This window comes from Taudactylus pleione, unplaced genomic scaffold, assembly GCF_031769625.1.
Source record: "Taudactylus pleione unplaced genomic scaffold, aTauple2 ptg000330l, whole genome shotgun sequence".
NCBI classification, from domain to species: domain Eukaryota; kingdom Metazoa; phylum Chordata; class Amphibia; order Anura; family Myobatrachidae; genus Taudactylus; species Taudactylus pleione.
Window position 1 is genome coordinate 4,139,344 of NW_028284731.1, and position 14,692 is coordinate 4,154,035.

The window sequence follows — 14,692 nt, forward strand, 5'->3', positions numbered from 1 at the left end:
AAGTCATTTAAATATGACAGAGTAGATACAAACATACTGCTCAAAGACATAAAGACAAAAAAAAAAAAATCGACCATGAAATATACAGTTATTTCCAAGCATCTGAAAATGATTACAGATAAGATTAAACAAAACAGAAGTAAGGAACTCTAAAAGAAGTTCCAATCTCAAAAATCACATCAAAACTGTAATGATTGAGAACCTCAAGGTTCCAGATTCTGGTACTCTATTAGATAAAAAAGAAAACAATTTATATCTTTAGCCTACTAATACAAAATAATAATATAATATAAAATATAATATTTATAATAATATAAAATAATAAAATAAAAATAGACAATATACATAATGAAGAAAAGGAAGAGAGAGAAAGGGAATAGAAGACAGAGGGGGGGGGGGGGGGAGGAGAAGGAGAGATAAGTACCCGTATTTTTAGGTGTTTCTAGGACTGAGTCTTCTATAGTAGAGACCTTTTAATAATTTAATTCAGAAAGCTTGAACAGAAGTCATTCAGATCACTTAAGGAAAATAGACACAATATATGAGTTAAACCAGTTTTTGGAGCAAGTACCATGATGTGGTTTCAAAAATGTTATTAATATGGGATTGAGTGGAGTTATCCAAGTGAGATATATAAAAGCCCCATTTTCTCTGGAAACGTTCTACCCCCTTCTCTATATCCGGGAGAGTGTCACGCCGGTCAAAATAAAGTACTTGAAGTATCATACGTTTAAAATCCCCAAGAAAAGGAGGGGTCTTTACCGTCCAATTTATGAGAATCGCTTTCTTAGCAATGGTCACTATTATCGTAAGGAGCGGAATACCTGTTTTCTTATTATGAGGGAACACATTCCAATTACTAAAGTTCGCAAAAATTAAAGCTAAGGGATCTTTTACTAAACGTATTGATAACAAATCATTTATAAAGCACATAAGTTTATCCCAGAATTTGCGGATGTGCCCACATTCCCATATATTGTGCCAAAAAGTGGCTTTAGAGGCTTTGCACTTCACACATTGTCCCGTCTCATATAATACCATATGAGCTCTGCTACTCTGCGAAATATATGCCCTATGTAAAATCTTCACATGGACTTCCTGTAGGCGAGCCGAGTGTAGGATTTTCAGGGTAGACTCATAATATCTTAAAAGAATTTCAGGAGAATCAATTGTGGGGATATCAACTGCCCATCTCTTCGCGCATTTATGCCATAGGGATTTTGCTTTGGATGAAGTGAATTCAGTTGTCAAAAGTTTAGTTTTGTAATTATTTTGCATTGTGAACGTAGATATGGGGTCTAGTGCATCTTTTGCACCTGGGTCTGTCAAAGCAGGAGGGGTATGTTGGATAAAATGTCTGACTTGGAGATACATGAAAAATTGAGAGTTAGAAAGATTGAATTTATCCTTAAGAATTTGAAATGAAAGAAAGGTGCCGCCTGGGTCAAAAACATCTTTGATTTTTGCTAGACCTTTAGCCTTCCAAATGAGGAAGTGAGAGTTATCTGAACTTGGGCTAAACATAGGATTACCCCAAAGGGTGTTGTATTTTGAAGAACAGGCGATTCGGTTGAGTCTCTGGTTAATGTTCCACCACGCCTTGTAGGTGTCACGAAAAATGATATTACTGAAAATTAGATTGGGGAGCTTGGATTTAGGTGTGTGTAAAAGTGCACTTGGAGCAAAAGGAGAAAGTAATTCTGTCTCCAGAGATAGATCTGTATAAATACTATGTCCAAGACACCAATCCAACACATATCTATAAAATACAGCTGCTGAAAAGTCCTTCAGATCTGGGATGCCCAAACCACCCCTCTTCCTGTCACCCTGAAGCTTAGCTAGAGCTATTCTGGTTTTTCTGCCTCGCCATAAAAACTTGGAAGCTGCTTTTAAGTAAGCATTAATATCCTTTTGGGTAAGAGCAATAGGAAGCATTTGAATTAGATAAGCGATCTTCGGAAAGATTATACTCTTCAAAACCGCTACTCTTCCCAACAACAACAAAGGAAGTTCACGCCAATCCTCTAATTGCTTATAAATTTTCGAGAGTATTGGGGAAAAATTACAATGGTATATTTTAGTAGTCACGTCGGGGATGTAAACCCCCAAATATTTTAAAGTGTTCTGTGATCTTAAAAATTGGGAACAAACCGTGGGTAGAATAGAAGGGGGGTACGATCCCAAACACAACAACTCAGATTTGTTAAAATTTACCCTATATCCCGAGAAAGATCCAAAGCGCTCAATATTTTCCAAAATTGAGGGTATGGAAGATTCAGGATGGGATACAAACAACAATATGTCGTCTGCAAATAGAGCCAACTTGGACTCCACTGTTCCTATCTTGATACCAGAGAACTGCTCATCATTCCTCAGTGTAACCGCCAGAGGTTCCAGTGCTAATGCGAACAGCAAGGGGGACAACGGGCAACCCTGCCTCGTCCCCCTGCCTATCACAATAGGATGAGACAGGTAACCGTTACAGGCAGTCTGGGTTATTGGATTAGTATAAATAGCTGAAATTAAATTTATAAAATTATCAGGGAAGCCAAAACATCTTAGAGATTCAAAAAGATGATCCCAAGTTAGTAAATCAAACGCCTTTTCGGCATCCAAAGAGAGAAGTAAAGGTGTCCCCCGGTTCTCTCTGAGTTCTAATCCTTGCATAATCGAAACAACTCTCCGAATATTGGTCACTGAGTGCCTACCCATGATAAAACCTGTTTGGTCTGTATGTATTACCGCTGGCAAGCATAATTTAAGGCGATCTGCCAAAATTTTTGTAAAGAGTTTATAATCCGAATTTAGTAAAGAGATAGGCCTGTAAGACCCTGGATGTTCAGGATCTCTTCCTGGTTTAGGGAGCAATTTAAGAATGGCGCTGTTAAAATAAAGTGGCAGAGATTTATTTTGAAGTATATCATTATACATTTCTAATAAAGTGTCTCCAAATTGAGGGAAGAGAATTTTCAAATATTCTCCAGTAAGGCCGTCGGGTCCTGGGGCCTTATTGGGTTTGAGAGAGCGTATAGCTCTAGAGAGTTCTGATATTGTAATAGGTGCACATAGTATTTCTGCAGCTTCCTGACTAATCTGGGGTAAGTGTAATTGTTCCCAGAATCTATCTCTTCGTGTATAGTCTATTTGACTGCTTGCATAAAGATCTGAATAAAACGTCCTAAGGGTTTCGGATATTTGAGTACCGGTATGCACACGAGTACCCTTTGGATCTATCAGGGATTGGATGATATTTGTTGTACGAGGGCCACGTAATAAATTGGAGAGAAGATGCCCTGTTTTGTTGCCGAATTTGTGAAATTTAAAATCTGAGATATATTGTGATCTATCATGATAGTTTGACACAATAGAGTCAAAAGTCAATTTTTTATCTAGGTAAATTCTTTTATGTATGGGAGAGAGAGTCAGTTTGTATGTTTGGAAAGCGTCCGTTAGCTCTCGTTGGGCCTTATGGTAATTATTATAATAATTCTTCGTATGTTGTTTCACATACGATATTATCTCGCCTCTTATTACTGCTTTGGATGCTTGCCAGAATAGGGTAGGGTTCGTGAGCCTGTGCTCCTCATTATTAGGTTTGCCAGGTGGACTCTAGCATAGATCTAAACTCAATTGAGTTAACTAAGTGTGTGGGGAATCTCCATTGTCTATAAGAACCCTTGTCAATTTCTTCCTTAATAGTGACGCGAATTAGTGCGTGATCCGAGATACAGATTGTTTCAATATGTGCCTCTTGTACCTTGGGAAAAAGGGTAGTCGAGATTAACAAATAGTCGATTCTAGAAAGAGAGCCATGAGCAGCTGACAAACATGTGTATTCTTTTTCTAGTGGATGTAACGCTATCCATATGTCTATAAGATCTAAAATACCAAGTTTAGGTGGTTTAATTGGACGGGTTCTAATTGTCTGTCTGTCTAGAATCGGAGACGAAATTATGTTAAAATCACCTCCCACAATAAGCCTAGTCCCAGAAGGCGAGTTTAGTTTATTCAGAATTTTTTGGAAGAAAGATCTGTTATATACATTTGGAGCATAAACATTGCACAATCTGTAGTTAGAACCATTAATAGTCACATCAATTATTACAAAACGACCCTCTGGGTCTAGGACAGAAGAATGTATCACATAGGAATGTTTTTTATGTATCAATATTACCACACCTCTTGCTTTGGAGGTAAAAGAGGCATAGGCCATAACTTTATATTGAAACATATTCAATTTATTTATTTCAGGGTCCAATAAATGGGTTTCCTGAAACATCATTAGATCAATGTGTAATTTGCGAATATAAGTAAACACCCTTTTCCTTTTAATAGGGGAATGCAACCCACCCAGGTTCCACGAACCAATATTCAATGAGCTCATTGTGTGGAAAATAAAACAGGTCTCACATTAGCAGGACTACCAAAGGTTATACCATATATAAGATCAGTAATAATAAATTCTAGAACATTTTTAAAAGACTCATGTTGCATATTAAGTACATTATCCTCATCAAGTCGGGGAGGGAAGGGTGCGTAAGTATGAGGGAAGAGAAGAGAAAGAGGGGAAAAAAGAGAAAAGAAAACATTCAAAAAAATCATAATAATAAAAATAACAAAATAAAAACACATAAAATTACGCTCCAAAGGGAGGCAATCTATAACTGAAGCCCTCAGGCAGCGCATGAAAACCTCTGACATGAATAGCATTAATACCCAAAACCTCAGGCAAAGACATAGAAAAAGAACAGAAAAACAATATAATACATTATATGTTTTAGCCCGCCACGGCCCTATGATATATGTGTTGACAATTAACGTAAATAGTTAGGAGAACGTCAAAATTCACCAATAAAGGAAAAAAGAACATTTATGAAAACCGTAGTAATTACCCTATGCAATATGCATTTTTTTTATGGATACAATGAAGAAAGTCTCTAAGTCACCCCACTGAGGAGGCAGAGTGGACGGGTGGAGATGGCTGAGTTGCGTCGCCCTCCTCCGATAGAAATGCCATCGCATCTGCCGCCGTGGAAAAATCTTGATATGAGGAGCCATCAAACAATCGAAGGCGTGCAGGAAATAATAATGCAAATTTGCGGCCATCTCTGATCAGACGAGAGCACACTGGGTTGAACTCTTTACGGGCTCTGGTGACCTCGGTAGAATAGTCTTGGAATAAAAATAACTTGGTGTTTTCCCACATCAGATTGCGCATGCGTCGAGAGGCTGACCATATGGCTTCCTTATGTGCAAAATTTAAGCATTTGAAGATGACCACCCTAGGTCTATTTGAACCTGTATCTCTGACAGGCCCCAGGTGGTGCGCTCGTTCAATTACCAAATCAGAGCTAATATCACCCAACTCCAGCAACTCAGGCAGGGACTGACGTAAGAAATGGTATAAGGCAGTTCCTTTGATAGATTCAGAAAGTCCCACTAGACGCAGGTTGTTCCTTCTGGAACGATTTTCTAAGTCATCGATCTTATTGCATAATTGGTAATTAGACTTCTCCAGTGTTTCACATTTACTTTTAAGGATTTGTATGTCATGGAAGTTGACCCCCACTCTATTTTCAATTGTGTCCACAAGAGTTTCCACTCGTGCAACATTAGACTTAATATTTGCTATAGCCTGTGTAAAGATGGATGCTTGATCTTGCAGCATCGGACCCATTGTATCTTTTATAGCCTGCACCATTGATGCATAACTTATAGGCTGTTCAGGGTTCGAAAATGCAGGTTTAGTAGAGATCAAGTTGGAAGTCAGTAAGTTAGAGCCTTTCACCTGCGGCTCAATGACAGCGGCCATAGTGGAATCCCTGCGTCTGTCTCCCCGTTGCTTCTGATTTGATTTTCCTGGCATCAGCGGAGGGAAGAATTTCTCCATACAGTGGAGACACTCAGCAGGAGATATATTAAATAAAGAGGGGGGTCGTAAACGCCTAAAAGGCGGTTAACATATAGTCGGGGTGGCAATGGAGTAGTAATATAGATCTAATCCATATCCTGCCTAAGGTCCAGCAGATCTTCACAGCATGTCAAAGTGATAGCGGGCCTGTGCAGTATGTAGCAAACTGGGGCCAAACGCAGCACGCACCAGATGTGGAGGAGAAGGAAAGGACCCAGCAAGGGTGGACAGAGTCTGCCACGAGAGCTAGGAGGACAGAGAGATTAATGAGTCCCCCATCTCCCAGTGTTTTGCACTTGAGCCGTGAGCCGCGACCAGCGCACTGCTCACCGTGCTCTCCAAAATGGCGTCGGCGTCTCCTCTCAGACCCACCGCAAGACACGTACCAGAGGGCAGCTCCGGATCCTGAGGATCCCCGCGGGATGGTGAAAGTAAGTCGCACGGGTATCACTGCAGGGTGGAGGGAGAGGGGGTACCTTAATGTGCAGCGTGTGTGGCAGCCGTGAGTCCCGCCTGTAGACGACCGGAAATCGAGGCCGCGGCTTGATGTGTGCTTGGTGTTTGAAGGCCGCAACCCGCAGCAGCGTAAAATCTCACTGCCCGATTCCGCGGACCCCGCACCTTCGTTCTAGCAGTACACAGGCAGGTATAGTGGGTGAAAGTCAGCTGCCAAGCCTTGGCAGTAACCGGATAATCTCCTTAATCAGCGGGAGCTCAGGCTGCGTGCATCCATCTCTTTCAACGGTCAGGCCACGCCCCCCTGTTTCTTTATGTTAATAAAACAATATGTGTCATATAGGTGACCTAAGGACTTAGACCTACCTAACAGACATATCATGCCAGTTGTTGCCTTATATCACAGTACAATCTTTAGTTGCTCAAACTTTCCCTCATTAATTTGCTATCTACAGTCAGAAGTGCAGGGCATGGACCTGCTGGTAGAAAGCATTTACTTAAGTGACAGAGCCTGTGGTTAAATACACATAGCTTTATTCAGAGCACCATGGAGAGTGGCCGTATCTGCAAATTTTCACACTGTGCGTGCATCCAGGAAAACATTTGCATCTATGCGGATCTGGTACTATAAAGAGTAGCATGTAAGTCAGCTGGGTCACCACTTGCGGCAAAATATTTGGTAATGGGTTTTCACAATTAGCATAGTTGTGTGAGTGTAACAGAATTAAGGCCTATTCTGAGGTGGGCATATGCAAAGTTGTGACAACTTATACCCCTTTCAGACATACTGAGACTTTCGGGATTTTGGCCTGCCTCACCCAAATTCCCGGCATCTCGTCAATGTCTGAAAGGCACCTATCCGGGAACACGTTCTCGGGTAGCAGACCCTCCAATTGACCAGGGAATACCCGGGACTACCTGGGTCATGTCTGAATGGTGCTACCCGGGAGATTACTCCCGGGCTGCACCAAGCAGCTTTTACATTGAGTGGGCATCGCAGAGCGTCCTTCAGGACTCTCAGCACTGCCGCTAGTCACCCCCGGCGCCGGTGGCCATGGAGCTGGCGACTGGGTTAGCGACTTCGGCCGCGTCCTCCTCCTCAGGCACAGAGAAACCCAGCTGCAGCTGGACGCTGGGGACTCAGGTAAGGCAGGGAGCCACATTGGCGCGGCTTCACCCACCGGCAGGTCTCTGGCACAGGGGGCGGCCAGGCTGCCCGCACATCCTGCCGGACCACCAGGGCAAATATTAACGGGGGCTCTATTGTGATTGGCCAGCTGCATGATGATGACATCAGCGGCAGCCGGAGAGGGGACAGCAGTCAGCAGAGTGAGGAGAGGGGACTGAAAAACCCAGCTTATGTCTGAAAGGGGTCTACCTGGGAATTTCCCGGGTAGAAGCTGTAGTGTGAAACGGGGGTCTCCACCAAATACTCAGGATTTTGTACAGGAGAAATTCCAGGGTCTGAGCAGGAAATTTCTTGGGTTGTATGTTCTCACAGGCAGATGTATAGGAGCGGTGTGACCAACTCAGAATACAGGCAGAAGTCTGCTGTCATTTTCAAGAGTGCAATGCTTTAGTGGATGTGGCTGCTTTGCGTGCAGCTCTGAATCAGGCCCCCAGATAACTTATTTATGTCAGATAAAAGTGGACTACACTCTCTAAGGCATTGCTGGTGAGCCAGGCAGATGCTACTGCTGGAAATCTAAAGCTTAAGATTCACTTTCTCTGTATTCACAACCTGAGGATCTACCGTTAGTATAATCTTCCCTGCCAAAACATATTCTCAGCTTTTACACTGCATTTGCACTGTCAATCATACTCCAATACGGTTTTCACTGGATCTACAGAGCATTTAGCCACACTTGCAGGGAACACCACCAAATAGACATATGCCTAAGTGTTGCAAACAAAAGACAACAAATAAGCAGAAATGTGTGCCTGTGCCTGTTATAAACCACACAGAGACAAAGGGGCGAAATCAATCAGCTGCGGTAATTTACCTCGGGAGAAAAAGGTGGTATCCTTGTGCTTTTATGCCAGAGGCTATTCAATTACAACCCATATTCATTGTGCGCTTTAACCCAAAGGTTCCAGAAAAAGTACCCGGAGCTATGGGTTAACGCGTTTGCGGTATCCGTGATAAGGTCATTTACCGCGGATTTCTGTTTGAGCATTCCTCAGGCTCAAACAAAAATCCGAGTTAAGTGTGGCCTGTGGGCTGTAATTGAATAGCCCAGGCTGACCAATTAGCCCGCGGTTAATTACCACAACTAACGGACCAAAGTGTAACAAATAAATAAACACAGCCAAGGCCGAAGCTTCTATTCTGAGAGCAGAATAACTCAAAACGTTAGTACTTTGTAGGTCTACCACGTGCAGGGATTACTGCAGACACCCTTCTTGGCAAACTCTACACAAGTTCCCGGACAGCAGGCGGTATGTTTTGCCATTCTGCCTTAAGTACACTGATCAACTGTGACACTGAAGGTCGAGTTGCCAAGAATGAAACTGTCGCTCCAATTCGTCCAAGAGGTTCTCAATGGTGTTAAGATCTGGACTCTGCTTTGATCCAGGGTACCAAATGTTTTGTATACTAGTCCAGCGGCACCGTGGAAACATGACAGGCGGCATTGTCGTCTTGATAAAAACATTTGTTGTTTACATAGAACTGTAAGAGCATGGGCCTCCTGACAAAGTGTTCTTGTCGAAAACGCCACATTAGTGGCCATTTGGAACTCGTGTGCAATGGCATGCATTTCACTTGTGAGGGGGTGTCCAATCACTTTTGTCTACATAGTGTACTAGGAGATAGAGGTGACTAGTATGCCCTGTAGAAGTAAAGGTCTCACCTACGGTTTGTAATTCTACTGTTGCCTTGTAACAAATTTCCTATCCCAGTGATAGGCAACAGACAGCCCCCAGCTGCTTCCTGCTTATATTGTCAGATTTGTTTGTTATAGCTTGTAACTCTCATTACAAACATCTGCCGATATATTTTTACAGATAGGGGTCTTTCTTTTTTATAACGGAGATTAAGGTAATTTGCTTACAGATAGGGGTGTTTATTTTTTATAACAGAGATTAAGGTAACTTGCTTACAGACAGGGGTCTTTCTTTTTTTATAACTGAGATTATGGTCATTTGCTGCCCATGTGGCCCCTGATGTGTATCTGGTTTCCTATTACTGAGAGTTGATGGGAGAGAGTATGTTTCGGAGATTATGGGGCACAATTTGGTTGAGTGGACAATATATACTACACAAAGTGCTGGATTCTGTTTAATAACCATTTAAATATCATTAGGAGAGTAGGTTATTGATATGTTCTATCACATACCAAAATATACTTAGGGCAAATGTATTAACCCACGATTTGCAGGACAATTAGTTTAAAAGGGAAAACCAAAAAACTGATTTTGCCTTTAAACCAGGTGTGGGCAATAAGCGTCCATCCAGCTGCTGTGGGACTATACATCCCAGCAGGCCCTGACACAGTTTTGCTATCAGGGCATGCTAAAACTGTGGCAGGGCATGCTGGGTTGTGTAGTTCAACAGCAGCTGGAGGGGCGCATATTGCCCTCACCCCTGGTTTAAACTAATTGCCACTTTAAATCTAATGACTGTTTGCCAGAATTTTCCAAATTGCAGACTATTACATTTGGCTCTAAGTTTCTATATTAACTGAACAACAAGTACTTAAAAAAATGTAGGTACACATAATTTATAGTACTTCTCTTACTTCTTCTTGGATATAAAAACTAAACATTGGAAGAAAAAAATAGTGACTTTGGGGAGATAAACATGTCGAAGAAAGGCATAGTAACTAGGTGAGCAGGATAGTGAGAAGGGGAGGTTGGATATATTGAGATACAGTATGAGATAACGGAATGAAAACGAGAGCGCTCACCTGCGGCTGATCAGCTCATCGTCAGAATCTGCATCATTAGCTCCAACCTGGTTCCCATCATACGTATCATCATACTCATCATCATAATCAGAACCTACTGTGTGTTCTTCAGAGACCATGTTATACTGGGCATAGCGTGCCTTCTGTGCCAATATTACACTCTTATCTGCCAGTACCTGTGCGGCTGTTTCTGGTTTCCTGCACAGGGAGAAAAAATATTCTCATTTTGATGTTTTATTGTACTGTGTGTGTGTAATGTTATAATTTCTTTGGACATAATAAATAGATTTACTTTTATTCCATTATTCCTCTTTTCTTAGCCTAGGACAGTCCCACACTGATCTACCCATACACATTACCTGCACTTGCTGTGTAGGATTACCTAGTTATTATAGGATAGATGGGACCAGGATATGACTCAGCTAATAGACAGGGAAGGTAAAGAGACATTTTTTTCTAATAAACAGGTTCATTTTATTATTAAAAATATTAAAATGAAAATGTAAATTTTTTTATTTTTATTTTGCAAAATCCACTAGTTGCAAACATGTTTTCTGTTGTGTTAAGGTTTGTCCCGGTGAGCTCCTCCTTTCAGGGAATTACTGCAATTCTACCATTATCTGTTATTCATGCTGCCTGCATGGACAGTGAAGAACTAAGCAACAGTGAAGACTGTCTGTATTATTTTGAGGATTTTTGGTACTCTGAATCCATCTGGGGCACATTGCCATAACATAAGGCAGTGGTATTCAACAGCTGTGCCATGGCACTCTAGTGTGCTGCGGCCGGTTGTGAGGTGTGCCGCGACGCAGTCAGGAGTGGTGGTCAGAGCCGCCGGTCACATTACAGATCTGCGGACCGGGCAGCACTGCCGCTAAGCTCCTCTGGGAGGCTCAGGCACGCCCGGGCTGTGAACTTCCTAGGGGCGGCGGTGTGACATCACAGGTCATGCACGCCACGTTGCCAGCCCGCTCCACAAGACAGCCAGACTGCTCTCCCTCCCACCCGCACGCTCTCACGGCTCTGCACTGATAGGTAGGTATGTGGGAATCAATGTGGTTGTATTTTTCTGTGAGGGCAGCCAATGTTTTTTTTTTTTGTGGGAATGTGGTTTATATTGTATGGCCTGTCATCTTTATTGTTTTTCCTGAGAGGAGTAATGTGTTTTGTTTGGTTTCTGTGGGGGCCAATGTATGTGCATTTTATTCCTGTGGGGGCCAATGTATGTGCATTTTATTCCTGTGGGGGCCAATGTATGTGCATTTTATTCTTGTGGGGGCCAATGTATGTGCATTTTATTCCTGTGGGGGCCAATGTATGTGCATTTTATTCTTGTGGGGGCCAATGTATGTGCGTTTTATTCCTGTGGGGGCCAATGTATGCGCATTTTATTCCTGTGGCCACCAATGTACAGTATGTGCATTTTATTCTTGTGGGGGCCAATGTATGTGCGTTTTATTCCTGTGGGGGCCAATGTATGTGCATTTTTTTCCTGTGGGGGTCAATGTATGTGCATTTTATTCTTGTGGAGGCCAATGTATGTGCATTTTATTCTTGTGGAGGCCAATGTATGTGCATTTTATTCCTGTGGAGGCCAATGTAGTGTGTTTTATTCCTGTGGGGGCCAATGTATGTGCATTTTATTCTTGTGGGGGCCAATGTATGTGCATTTTATTCTTGTGGGGGCCAATGTATGTGCATTTTATTCTTGTGGGGGCCAATGTATATGCATTTTATTCCTGTGGGGGCCAATGTACAGTATGTGTGTTTTATTCCTATGAGGGCCAATGTATGTGCATTTTATTCCTGTGGAGGCCAATGTATGTGCGTTTTATTTTGTGGGGGCCAATGTATGTGCGTTTTATTCTTTGGGGGGACCAATATAGCCTGTTTTATTCCTGCGGAGGCCAATGTAATGTTTTATTCCTGCGGAGGACAATGTAGTGTTTTACTCCTGCGGAGGCCAATGTAGTGTTTTACTCCTGCAGAGGCCAATGTAGTGTTTTACTCCTGCAGAGGCCAATTTAGTCAATTTAGTGTATTTTATTCCTGTCAGGGCCATTGTATGTGCATTTTATTCCTGGGGGGGGGGGGGGGGGGCGATGTATGTGCATTTTATTCCTTGGGGGGGCAATCTAGTGTGTTTTATTCCTCTGACGCCAATGTAGTGTGTTTTATTCCTGAGGAGGCCAATGTAGTGTGTTTTATTCCTGAGGAGGCCAATGTAGTATGTTTTATTCCTGAGGAGGCCAATGTAGCCTGTTTTATTGCTGAGGAGGCCAATGTAGCCTGTTTTAATCCTGTGGAGGCCAATGTAGCCTGTTTTATTCCTGTGGAGGCCAATGTAGTGTGTTTTTTTATGCGGGAGCCAATGTATATGTTTTGTCATAGGTCGCGCATGCTGCATTGCCGGGTGGTGTGTCCTGGCAATTTAAAAATCTTGCGCAGTGCGCCTGGAGTTGAAAATCACTGCCTTAAAAGTTGTAGAGGGCGCCAAACCAGGAGCAGACACAAATTCAAACAACTTATTTGTAAGACTTGTTCCTCCAACTCTATATCACATGAGATCACGGGAAGTCAGTTGAAACACTGAACCAGAATCACACTCAACAACACGAGTGAACAGAACAGAGTGATAGAAGAAGAGGGATCACAGTGTCCCCCAGATGGATTCAAAGATATTGATTTAACAGTAGGTACTAAAATTTATCTTTTGTCTTTCACTGCCATACATTGGGAACTTTCCAAATCTGCCTCTACTTGAGGGTACTCACAAAACAGTACATAAGATGTTTTCAACCTGAACGGACATTATCACATACTACAATCAGAGATCACAAGCAGCGGGAAAGTAGCAATGGAGAAACAGAAGTTCCAGAGCACAACATTTGACCTTTGCACCATGCTGCTCCACACAAAGGTCACACACCCAATGTGGAAGAGAGGTGTAACGTGATCAGACATGAACCCGGCACCAAACACATGGTGGGTCGATGGGAAGAACAATAAACATATCAGTGACTCATAGGTTGCGGGAAGTTCATTAACAGGACCAGAGAACTACCCGTCTACTGGACGAAGCAGAGGTATTAAACACAGGTATACACAAGCTATCCAGGAGAATAGAGAGATAGATAAACCAAGCATAACCAGAGCACCAGGAAAACAAGGCCTGGGTAAGATGGGATGTTAAAACCAACAGTCTTAGGGACAAAGGTCAGAACGCAAGACAATACTGCCTTACAAAAAAAATAAGCATGTAGTCCTAAAATAAAGAGAAGCCAATGCAGGTCTCGTCCTGCTAAGGCAATGTCCAATTGCCCATTAACAGACACTAATCAGTAGAGGACTCTAAGACTAGAGTCAAGGAATAGAAAGAAGCTATCCAGCTATTCACAAAGCCAGAGGGACATAGGGAAATCCCACAGAACAACTGCCGGAACATGGACAGTACAACTCTTAAAATCCCTGAAAGAAGAGACCTAAAAAACGCTGGAAAATCAGACCACATGTGTTGAAGACCAGAGAGAGGGTTGAAACCAAAAAACCAAAAGGTCAAATCATGAACTGGACCACAGTGGAAGAAGACCAGATAGAAACTCTGTAGCCACATGCCAACTGATGTTTTTCTTCACGATAAGGTGATAAAGGGAAAAGTCCGGAGTCCTGGCCCTTATTCAAATTGACTTAATTACTTTGAAAACTTGCCAAGGCAAACTTCGATGGAAAAGCTGTCGGTATTATAGCCTACAGACTCCGTTCCACTGTGGTAGAAAAACCCAGTAGGACACGCAGGTGTCACGTAAATGAACCATCTATTAATGGCTATACCAAATTCTCCAGATGCTCCATATAGGTTATACTGTATATGCTACAGTTATAGATTATCCAATGAGATGCAAAGGAGACTGCCATTGACGAAAAGTGAGCTCAAAGCAGAGCATGCAGCACCACACTATAAACTAGAAAACGCAAAAAGGCAGAAAAATCTATTGAAACCCCAGATTCTCCTAGGTGAAGGTACCAATAGCAGTCCCCAACCCTGACCCATGATTATGACAGTCATCCAAAAGTAAGGCCATAGCTGATAAGCAAATAGCAATTAAACATCGATGGCGAGCCATTGGTGGTTAGGCAATGCGCAGACGGAGCCCTGCACATGCGAATAGTGGGGCAGACAGTCAGCATCTGGAGACATCCACTGATGTTTCCCCATCAGGCAATCAATGGTTGCATCAGAGAGGGGAGGAGCCTCAATCGCAGTAAAAGACGGGGCTACGTTAAGGTCCTGGCCACGGCTTCCGATCTCCAGGCTGTGGCGGACATTACAGATTCAGAATGGATCGCAATTGCAACCGCGTACGCAGATTGGCCGATGGTGCGTACTGCACATGCACCGACGTGCGCGTGTGCAGTG

At 42.6% G+C, this 14,692-nt stretch overlaps 1 protein-coding gene across 2 annotated transcripts in view; it reads right to left on the minus strand.

The window, feature by feature from the left end:
* ASCC2 (activating signal cointegrator 1 complex subunit 2) overlaps positions 1–14,692 on the minus strand; it is a 73,396-nt gene that overhangs the window by 16,116 nt on the left and 42,588 nt on the right. For both annotated transcript variants that reach the window (XM_088443538.1, XM_088443537.1), the window contains exon 16: positions 10,276–10,473. In XM_088443538.1, the coding sequence (XP_088299664.1) occupies positions 10,276–10,473 (198 nt within the window). The remainder of the gene's footprint in view (positions 1–10,275; positions 10,474–14,692) is intronic.